Source organism: Thunnus albacares, chromosome 20, assembly GCF_914725855.1.
Source record: "Thunnus albacares chromosome 20, fThuAlb1.1, whole genome shotgun sequence".
In the NCBI taxonomy this organism is placed as follows: Eukaryota; Metazoa; Chordata; class Actinopteri; order Scombriformes; family Scombridae; genus Thunnus; species Thunnus albacares.
Genome location: NC_058125.1, coordinates 8,862,344 through 8,872,719, shown reverse-complemented (window position 1 = coordinate 8,872,719; position 10,376 = coordinate 8,862,344). Strand labels below are relative to the sequence as shown.

Below are 10,376 nucleotides of genomic sequence, written 5' to 3'. Positions count from 1 at the left end.
AATTTGCACACAGTAGTACAATACAATATTACATGCACTGTGCTGAAAATACCACGCCATATAATAAAGTAGAATACGAACAACTATCACATTAGGAACTCATAGGAAGGACATACAACACCATCATCTTCCCAGTGGAAATTCAGTTCACAAGGCCAACACAAAACAGGACTGCACACCATGCACAGGAGTGGTCAAGTGATCCCGACTGACTGACTGACTGACTGACTGACTGACTGTGTAATGCCAAAACATGTGCAATCTAACATAGTGTACTGAGAATGTTTTTCCTTGGGGTTGACCTCACTCATTTTCATCACCCAGGGTGGCAGCAACACTGTCACTGAGAGGCAGGTGCAGAAGTCTTCCCTGTGTTATAAAAGGAAAATGTAAATGGCCAAGGCCCTCATGGAAAACACACTTGAGCACTTAGCAGCATAACAGAATAAATGAAAATGGTTCATGATGTTGCTGCACCCTGCAGCGAATGTCTAATCCTGAGTGTATGTTCCACAAGTTCCATTTTCTCTGGCGAAAATTGTTTCAGTAACGGGAAGAGAGAACAAGGCAGAAAAAAGAAAGTGAGACACAATGAATGTGACATATATTATAAACCCTGATGAATAGAGTCTTTTTGGCCTTAAAGAACCTCTATACATGTCTGTAATTGCCATCTGTGTGTGTGCAGTTGTGTTTGCACTAATTTGCACACCTGCATTTGTGTGCTCTACATGCCCCGAATAAATAAAATTAGCACATCAAAACTGAAACAAAATCTAGAGGGTTTCTGTGTGGGATTGTGGCGCAAATTGGAAATCCAGTATCCATTAGTCATCACCATATTCGAAGGAATAAAGGCTCCTCTGGACAAAAACTCCACAAATAAGGCTTTTGTGGAAAGATAATGCTAAAAAACATTCATTTCTTTGAGTAGTGATCCTATTCTCATTGTATGTAAACATGACCATGTGAACACTTTGTCCAATTATGCAAGTAGGTAGAACCTTCATAATATCTAATCTCTGTAAATGAAAGAAAACCCCCTTACCATACTACACCTCAAGTCCTTTTATTCTAATTTACCATCCGCAATTCCTTTCAAAATGGAACAGACAATCTAAATGGAAACGTCATTAGCATTTCATGCATAAACAACAGCCTTTTGGAAAGACTATTTAGGTGTATTTCCTGCCTAAGCCCCTCCTTTTCTGTTGAGCCAGACTGGGGAAGAAGCATTAATGGATGGTCAGTCCACTGAATATCATTCCAGTCTTTTTCCCTTATCAATATGTGATGAGAGCTTGGAAACCAGAGATGGACGACAATTTCTCACTAGTCCAGAGGGGTTAAGGTTACTCTGAAGGTCCTTTTGTGATGAATAAAAAAAATGTCATTCCCAGCATCCATGCATCAACCAGGAAATTTCATTTATCTGTCCTCTGAAACATATCTGTATGTGTAATCACTCACGCTCAGGGGTTCCTCGGGGGCTATAAAACAGGCTTAGGGTGCTTTCTCGCTGCCACTTTTTGCTTTGTGCCACAATGAGGGATCTAATTAGTGAGGGACCCCCAACATGTGTCTTCTATGTGCTCCTCCCTGTGAAGAATAGCTCTGTGGCTATCCCCAATAAATAGGGAGTTGAGCACTCTGTCTATGTCACGCTGGGAGGGGCACTTCTTTAGCAAAGCTGGTTGACCCTGTTTATGCCTGACTCTAATCAGGAGCAGTCCAGAGGGTGCCATGATGGCAATAAAACACCGAATACACCCTCTTCTTGTCTCTGTTTCTGCCCTTGATTTCCTCTGTGTAACCCTCCCAAGCCAACACGCAAACACACACACCAATCCACAGCCTCCCAGAGGGGCACCAGGGAAGAGGTTATAAACCATTATAAGCCAAGTTAGCCTACAGTGACAGCCCAGCCTCCTTCTTTGAGCAGGTCCGCGTGCTGGGAAGTCTCAGCCTCTCACCCACCACGCTGAATAGAACCACAGGGCTCTGGCTCCGCAGAGATAGTGTTATCTGGGCCGCCACGGGGCTCCGATCGCAGCCGTGTACACACATGCTCAGCGGGATGCGCACACATCAGCAGGGGAGCAGACAAAGAAACCTGTGGACCAATACAAACATTACGGGCTTATAATGTAACAGCACACAAGCACATGTGCACACGATCACAGACAAACAGAGACAAATGTGAAAGTTCACACACACATGCTCAAGTGTGCCTTTTTGCCCTCTCAACATGACAGTGATAGTGACACTGATGTTGCCTCTTCAACTCTTTTGCACGTCCTCTGCTAGTAGAGGTAAAATCTCTGCCTATATAACTGGTATAAAATGACCTGCAGCTGTCACAATATCTGCCTCACTTACAGCTGGGGTGATTCTCTCCATGCAGGGCGGTCAGTGGTCACACGCCTCGGCCCTCGAATCTGGCTGTAGTCCCCGCTGTTTTTAGGAATCTGAATTATTCCACCCATTCCTGGAGATCTCCACACATGACCTGTCGCCGCTGGGAGCCGTGAGCCAGAGGGACAGGGATAAGCCGCATTTCTCCCTTTTTCCTCCAACAATTTCAATTAAAAAGAGATTTGAGGTGGAAAAGCACATTTTCATACAGGGCATGGAACTAAAATCCTGGAAAAGGTTGAGATGAGATGTGTTGGTAGGTTTTGAGGGCATGTTCGAACAGCTGCGAGATATGTCTTTTCTGAGGAGAATGATCCGATAAACACATCCACACATTGAATAGGCCGCCCATCGCCTTAAACTAGCTAGTTTTGGAGGTAAAGATCAGCATTACACTCCAGTGCAGAATTTCAAGTAGCTCTTACATCTATTTCAATTGAAGCCAACACTTTACATTCTGTAAATACTTCAACTGGATCATATGTAACACGAATGGATATTGATTTTATACATTAAGATGCACATGTATAGTGCATGTATAGTGTCAGGTGCTAGAATAATTATCTAGGATGAATTGAAATAATTTCGGTGACCTCTAGCTTTTAATCTTGCTCCATCATCAAGTCAAATTTTTAATTTGTCCAATACTTTAGTTTATGACTACATACCTGCAAAACAAATGACATTCCCATTAGTATCAGCTGTGCTTAGTGCTAGTTAGCTCATGTTAGCATGCTAACATACTAAACTATGGTGAACATAGTAATCGTGGTACGATGGTGAACATAGTAAACATTTCCTACTAAACACCAATACGTTGTTCTTACTTTGCGCACGCGAAATTACAGTTGGATTCATGACACATGTGCACCGGACAATTTTGTTCTTACCACTGTGCGTATGTTAGTGAATCAGAATCATTCTAAATTGACAAGTGTGTACCCACTAGCCGCAGTGGAAAGAGCTGTCCCTCATTGCAAAGAGAGACGTGATGGTAAAAATGTAGAAAAAGTTCACTGCTAGTGAAATGCAAACAATAGTTTCAGAGGTAGAAGCCAGAAAAGGCAGATTTAGCTGGTAAACATGTCATTGGCACAACCATTTTGGAGCCTGATTGTGAATCCTGTATACAGGATGGTGCATTCCTGTGGTGCATTCCTGTTGCACCACTACCACGCAGTACGTCCATAACAAAATAAAAAGTTTGTAAATGTGTAGATCTGTGGAAGTGATCTAAATAAATCTCCAGGTGTGCATCGTGTTTAGTCTCTGTCCACAACAGGCCATGATGTACAAAAGCAGAGCTGTCAGGCTATGAGGAACACTGAACAGGCTGCTGGTTAACCAGCTGCATATATTACGGCCACATCTGATGGGGAAATTAATTGCTGTCCCATTCCAATATGGAAATTCTGATATATAAGCTATTGTGACCTAAAACTGGGAACAGGACAATTTTGATATATTAATAATTTCATTACATTTATAATGATGAATGTCTTAGCTATTCATTTTATAATTAGTAAATAAATAGTGTATAATTAGCAATTTCACACTTTTAAATGTTGTATATTTAGGCCCAATCATGTTTTAAATAATTGTGATTCCAATATACTGTTCACATTGAATAAATATTGATTGTATCTATTCTTAAAACTGTGGGATGTTTATAATTTGTGTGTACACATGGTCTAAGGCAGTTCTAATTTGTTTTTTCGTAGAGTAAGAACAAATTCAGGTAAGAAAATATTGATAAATCCCAGATTTGTACTTAAACCGTGGGTACGAATGTTTTAAGCACACAGATTTGTACGTATGCACTGTTTGCGAATGACGCCCTTTGTGAGTGTGTTAGCATGCTAACATTAGCATTTATCTCAAGTACAGCCTCACAGAACTACTCGTATTGCTGTTGACTCTTAGTCTTATACGCTTTTTGGTCTTGTTTGTGAAGCCCATAGTAGCAAATTTTTGAAGAGAGAGAAATAGTACTTCTTACTACTTTCTTAATCTCATTTTCAATCTTCTTCTCCTCAAATGTTACCTGCTTGGTAAAAGTGGAATTTGTTATTGTTTAATGTATTATTTTATTGTTCATGTGTTCATAATATTATACATCCAGTATGGGTCAATACTAGGCAAGTCCAAACCTGTCTGGGCTGATTAATGATAAACCCTGATAGACCTTTTATCTCCTGACTGCACACACACAAAGCTTGAACCCAAACAATAATCCTGACCTCAACTTTATACTCTAGTCCATCATGTAAAGGTGTTTCAACCTGTAATATTTCACAACGACAAGAGACAGATACATGTTTGTGTTATCGTTCTTCCTTTAATTGACACCATGTATTGCATCAAGGCATGATTGCATTTTTAAACTGCTTTAAAAAAGTACAAATGAAAATAACATGGTAAGATTAAAGAATTTGTATCAAACTCGATTCATATGATACAATAAGAAGATCTGGCCATTTAAGAGTTGAATTTCCAAATCTGCTCATCATTTGTTCCCACCCGAAAACCAACAGCGTTATTATTCTCATATATATTCAGATTTCTGAAAACAAACCATAAAGACATACACCAAAATAATCAACAAGGACAAAAGGAAATCCATCACCCAGTGACAGAAAACAGAACTGTCTTTTTTCTTATTAATCAACACAGAAACACCAATGGACTGTATAGTCCTTATTAACAAATTTGGCGGAATATAATCAACAAATGCCCCATTACTGTAAGTATATTTGGAAAAGATAACTGTATAATTAAGCAAACAAAACTTTCTGCTGTCCAGTTGAATTATCGCAGCAGTGTGGAGTTCATTGTTCAAAGTGATATGGACAATCACATTTGCATTATCGTCAGTAAACTTTATAAAACATCATTTTAATACCGTAAAAAATAAAACTAACCATCCTGAATAAAAGCCATCTCGCTCCTCTAAAACTGCTGCCTATCAAAGTGCATAATGTTTGATTTCATGACTGACAAGAAAGTGATCCATTTCAGGTCTGCACCTCTTTTTGCTTTGCAATATGTAACTGTAGACACATGGCAAATTATCCTGCCTAGCTTCATGCTATATACTTTAGTGAATATATATTAAATTGACTATATAACAAAGTCATAAGTGACTGATTTCTAATCTCAGGCTAAGAATTTAACTTTTCTCATCTCCATCCTGCTCTGACTTCATTTTTCATCGTCACACAACATCAACAATTGAGATGACAATTGAGATTTTTCACTGCATGTTAGTACAAAAATGTTTAATGCTAATGTAGCAAAATAGAATGCTGTATGTCTTCTCAGTCCCACTGCGACAGTGCTTGTTTGTAGAGAGTGCTTTGAAGGAGGGTGGATGGGTTTTCTTCACTTTTTTCTGTCAATGTGGTTATTTGATCAAAAACCTCAGATCAACAAATAGCTGCAGTTCAGTCTGGTTCAGCACTCATCTCAACATGTTATCTTGTTACCAGCTGCCTCCCATTTGAGCTCTTTAAAGTTCCAGAAACTCCAAACGTGTTTTCTCCACACGGCCAGCTTTTTCTTCCTTCCACTGAAACCATTTGCTTCTACGGTGAGACAATCCTTCACAGTCCACATGAATCTTTAATTTGGTTTATCAAAGTTTCTCTGTTGTATTGTCAATTTGAATGTTTTTAATATCAGAGCTGAATCACGTTACGCACTGCTTGTTTTCAATCACCTGAAACCCTCAGGAAGAAATGGAAGTCTGCACCAGGAAATAATCCCTAAACACGTTTCCCACCGACCTTTATCATCTTACTGATTCCTTTTTATTCAGGGCATGTTTCTTAGCTGGGTTTGCAGTAAAATTCAAGATAGGTTTGACATGACAAGGTTGTGTTTTAATAAAAAGACATGTAAATGTTACAAAAAAATAAATTACAGTGTATTGCAGAATGATTGGAGGAAATGCAAACCAGCTGTAGACAAAAGGACCTATCACCAGTGTTATCCTCTCAGGGTAATATGGACAAGCAATCAGAGACGCCCAGTTCATTGGATGCAAATATAATTAGAAGTCAATGAGGGTTGGGGTCAAAGGTCACAGATAGGCCTCCACCCGTTCCCATGGCTGCATCTCCGTGAAGAAGCCCTCGCACAGGCCAAAGCCCTGATCCAGAGTCAGAGGAATGGCTTGTGCCTCTTCTTTGATCTCCTCCCACGGCTGCAGCACCGCCTCCTCAGGCCGCTCCGAGAACAGCGTGGAGGCCTCGTCGAACTGCTGCAGGTGGTGGTGGCTCTGGAGCAGCTGATCTTGGTCCAGCCGTGGCTGTGGGTGCTGCTGCACCATGTGCAGTTCTCCCATGTTGACCGGACACTCCATTGAAGAGGCGCTCAGGTCCATGTAGCTGTAGGACTGATGGTGATTCAGATGCTGGCTCTGACCCATGAGGTCCCCTCCTCCACACCACCTCCCCAGCCCCGCAGAGTGCTGCCTCCCCTGCATGGAAACCTCCATCTCACAGCCCAGGGAGCTCAGCGCCATGTTGATGTCCAAATCCTCAAAGGTGCTACAGTTCCCACTGAGGACGTCATCGAACACGGATGCGAGGTCAAAATCCCCCCTCAGGATGTCAGCTTTGTGGGCTTCTGTCGCTAAAAGCGGGGAGTCAGACGCCCTCACTGCCTTGTTGTTGTTGTTGTTTTTAGTGGCCAGGTGCTTCCGTTTGCCACTTTGGTAAGGGCAGCCATTTTGGGTACTGTGATAACCCTGAATCAGTTTGCTCTGTCTGTGGGCGCCACTGCTGCTGCTGTTGTAGCTGTTCGCAGACATCCTCCTGCGTTTGAAGATGCCATTGACAAACATGTCAGCATACTGGGGATCAATCTGCCAGAAGCCTCCCTTCCCCGGCTCGTCTTTCTGTCTGGGGACCTTCTTGAAGCACTTGTTGAGGGACAGGTTGTGGCGAATCGAGTTCTGAAAGAAAAAGACAAAGAGGACGTTTAACATGATCCCATTGGCTTTGAGCAAATTTGAGTTATTCATGCAAAAACTGAATCTGCCAGTTTGTCTTTGTGAAGGAAGACGGAGAGTGAAAGAAAGAGTGGGAGGAGGGGGAGGGGGACTGTATTGTTGTTGTTTGTATAGGAAAGCAAATGTACCTAATGAGGCTTTCTAGTAACAGGCAGCTCTGAGCATTTCAAACATGATCAGCTGTGCTTAGCTGCCATCTCTCTCAGGAGCCCTCATTAACACACACACACACACACACACACACACACACACACACACACACACACACACTCGAGTGCTTTCTCCACCCCATCACCAATCCCCCTCAGACAAAACCCTATATGAGCACTCTCTTGGAAGATGGAAATTTCAGACTGTGGCATTAAAAAACACTTGTCATGGAAATCATCAAAGACAGAAATTACACACACACATTCTGAAGAGAGATTTAAAAAATAGATGTGCTGGAGGTTTTCAAATACTGCATCTAATTTTCCGGCATTGATAAAGGAAAAGCCTTGTCGAATGCCCTAAAGATGGGGTGTCTGATGGTGACATGGAGTCAATTGTTCACCCTTCTCTCCCTCACTTCGCCATTTATCTGACTCATCAATAATAGAAGGAGAGTTAGCCGGTCTCGGTTACCTGCCAGCTGGGCTCCGCATGTCTGTAGTAGCAGAAATTCTCCGTTATCCAGTTATAGATGGTGGACAGAGTCACTTTGGGCTGTTTGCTGGCCTGCATGGCCATGCAGATGAGAGATGCGTAGGAATAGGGCGGTTTAACCTTTGGGTTGGTTTTGTAGTCGACCTCCACCGGCGGGCTGGCCTGGATCGGGATCTGTGGGTAGCCGCTCCCGGGGTGTGCGCAATTGGTGAACCGCGGGACCGCTGTGGAGTCGCTGCCGGAGGTGACGGGGCTCCCGAGGTAAAGAGGCATCCCGGTGGCAGCGGTGTCCCCGGCCGGCGGGCTGGACGGAGAGTCGGTGCCCCCTCTGGGAAAACCGAGCCGCTTGAGACACAGATGCTGCTGTGAGGACGGACAGCCCGGTCCAGTTCCGTTGGGCCGCTCTGGGTCCGCGCTGACGATGGAGAAATTCTGGAGCCAGTGGAGGCTGGTGAGGCTGTCGTCAAGGGGGACAGAGTCGGACCCGGTGACCTGATCCTCCGGATAAACCATCAGCCATTTCTCCTTAAACTTATTTGCGATGTCGGGGCTCGTCAGAACCGGCATCCTGGCTTTGTGAGCTCGGTTAGGGCTGAAGACGACCAACGGATCTTCAAATCGGCATTTAAAGTTTAGAATTGTATTGAGGGCAAAGGAAAAAGTAAAAGAAAACACAATCAATTACATTAATCTTACACCCAGCTGTGAAATAAATCACCACGGATAAAATATCCCACAAGCAACAGTTTATATCAATCCCACAAAATGTCAAATGATGCGTAATTTCCCTACCTCCGGTGTTTGCAGGAGATGCTCTGTGTGCACCTGTTGCAGTCCGTCCCTGCCTCTCCTCTCCAAGGACTCAGCAGCGCGTCCAGTCTCTGCGCAACAAGTGCGGCGGGGGGAGGGCGAGGAGCATCCAGCAGCTCATGTGGAGGAAAAAGAAGGAAAACGCCACTCAGACCAGATCCATGTCGACTCTGGTGAACTAGGCTGTTAGTCATCCAAACGCTCGGCTCTGTTGGGGTGTTTGCGGGAGGTCAAGATGTGAGAATGTGTGGAGGTAGTAAAATAAGTCGCTCATAAAGCCCGAGAGACTGCCCACCATCCCTTTAAACGCCTGGAAAGATTTCTGATTGGCTGGCTCCTCTTGCTTATCCAGGTTTCTCTCTCGCTCGCTCGCTCGTTCGCTCTCTCTCTCTCTCTCTCTCTCTCTCTCTATCTCTCTCACACACACACACAAACACACACGCACACACAAAATCTATCTATCTATCTATCTATCTATCTATCTATCTATCTATCTATCTATCTATCAAATGAATGTTCGGTGTCGGGACTTGAATGAGTGTATGACATAGATATAGCTTACTGCAGTAAGAACAGTCGGTTTCTCATCTCCTTGCCTTTAATCTCTGTCTTCGTCCCGGAAACCGGTTGAAATGTGACCTCCGTGGCGCGCTCACTGCTCCCCTGCTGGCGCTGAAAAAGACGCGCCACAGGTCCCGCTTGCAGCGCACTTTTGCACCTGCAAGAAAAGAAGCCCCACTTCCACTGATAAGCCTGTATTTACCATGCCTTTTCTCTGCGGACACACTGTAAACGTTCTCAAACGTGAAAAGGCAAACGCTAATTGGGTTTTAGGATATCAATTTTGTCTTATATCACAAATGAAACTAGATTTGATTGAATATTTCAACTTTATACTGTTCTGGACTTGTTTACACTAACATTGTTACAGATATATGATATTCAACACAATTCATATAGGCCTACATATCCATTTATTAATTGATTACTTGTCACACAAGATTTTATGGTTTTTGGTGGCTACCCTGAGCACCAGCCCTGATAAATCTGGATGAGTCTGCACATCTAAGACAAGCAGTTGCTTTATCTGCTATATTTGAGAAAAATTTTCATTTTCATCTTTTTTTTTTTTTTTGCACTTTCATGGACGTCTATGTAATCTTATTTAAAAAGTATATGATCTACAGGAGGATTAACATAGTCTGGACTAACATTCCTGGAAAGGTTTTAGTAAATGAAGTGACTCATGCTACTATTTTACAGTTTCTTTGTTTATTGGGTATTCATAATTTAATGGCAATAATGTAAAGGCACATTAGTCATTATGTTCAGTTAAAAACAGCAGAGCAAATGAAGCCAATACAATTTAAAAACTATCAGCAGAAGAGAAGCGACATTATAGTAGTCAATGAAGTCAAGCTGTCACACTTGTATCAGACAATAGTGTAACACCATTTCTTTTGGATGAAGTACAAGTGAGTTGCGAACTTGG

General features: G+C 42.7%; 1 protein-coding gene across 1 annotated transcript; it reads right to left on the bottom strand.

Annotated features, from left to right (window-relative positions):
* Positions 1-6,171: 6,171 nt before the first annotated feature.
* On the bottom strand, positions 6,172-9,611 carry foxj1b (forkhead box J1b). The gene is made up of 4 exons (XM_044337832.1): positions 9,447-9,611; positions 8,867-9,000; positions 8,054-8,685; positions 6,172-7,372 (listed from the first exon to the last, which is right to left on the bottom strand). The coding sequence occupies exons 3-4, from the start codon at positions 8,639-8,641 to the stop codon at positions 6,497-6,499; spliced, it is 1,464 nt and encodes a 487-aa protein (XP_044193767.1). The 5' UTR covers positions 8,642-8,685; positions 8,867-9,000; positions 9,447-9,611; the 3' UTR covers positions 6,172-6,496.
* Between the last annotated feature and the right edge of the window lie 765 nt (positions 9,612-10,376).

What these genes read in the sequence shown, in the direction of transcription:
- foxj1b (XM_044337832.1), bottom strand. Translation starts at nt 8,641, where the DNA reads ATGCCGGTTCTGACGAGCCCCGACATCGCAAATAAGTTTAAGGAGAAA. An exon ending in ATGCGGAGCCCAGCTGGCAG is followed by an intron (nt 7,373 to 8,053) that starts GTAACCGAGACC and finishes TTTTTCTTTCAG; the next exon opens with AACTCGATTCGCCACAACCT.